At 58.4% G+C, this 226-nt stretch overlaps 1 protein-coding gene across 1 annotated transcript in view; it reads right to left on the bottom strand.

The window, feature by feature from the left end:
• Window positions 1–226, bottom strand: part of LOC119581736 (potassium voltage-gated channel subfamily KQT member 1-like) — a 16,549-nt gene that overhangs the window by 11,360 nt on the left and 4,963 nt on the right. Inside the window, exon 6 of the mRNA XM_037929868.1 lies at window positions 22–226. This exon is cut by the window's right edge and continues 6 nt beyond it. Coding sequence (XP_037785796.1) covers window positions 22–226 — 205 coding nt within the window. The remainder of the gene's footprint in view (window positions 1–21) is intronic.

Here is a 226-nt window from a genome sequence, read left to right as displayed (position 1 = left end):
CTCCACATTAAAGCTCGGTACCTTGCTAAGCGGCGTGGACTGCGAGTGGTTGTTAGCTGCGGGGTCCTTCAAGTGTATCTTCCAAGTGGCCGTGGAATTAAAGTGCTTGTCGGCGGCGTAGCATCTCCACAGGCACTGGATCAGCATGGCCGCCGCTGGGATCTGCCGGTTGAAGTGCTTCTGACGCTGCTTCTGCTGTACCTTGAGGGCGAAGCCGGACCCGAGG

This window comes from Penaeus monodon, chromosome 15 (genome assembly GCF_015228065.2).
Source record: "Penaeus monodon isolate SGIC_2016 chromosome 15, NSTDA_Pmon_1, whole genome shotgun sequence".
In the NCBI taxonomy this organism is placed as follows: domain Eukaryota; kingdom Metazoa; phylum Arthropoda; class Malacostraca; order Decapoda; family Penaeidae; genus Penaeus; species Penaeus monodon.
This window is presented reverse-complemented; position numbering and strand designations above follow the sequence as displayed.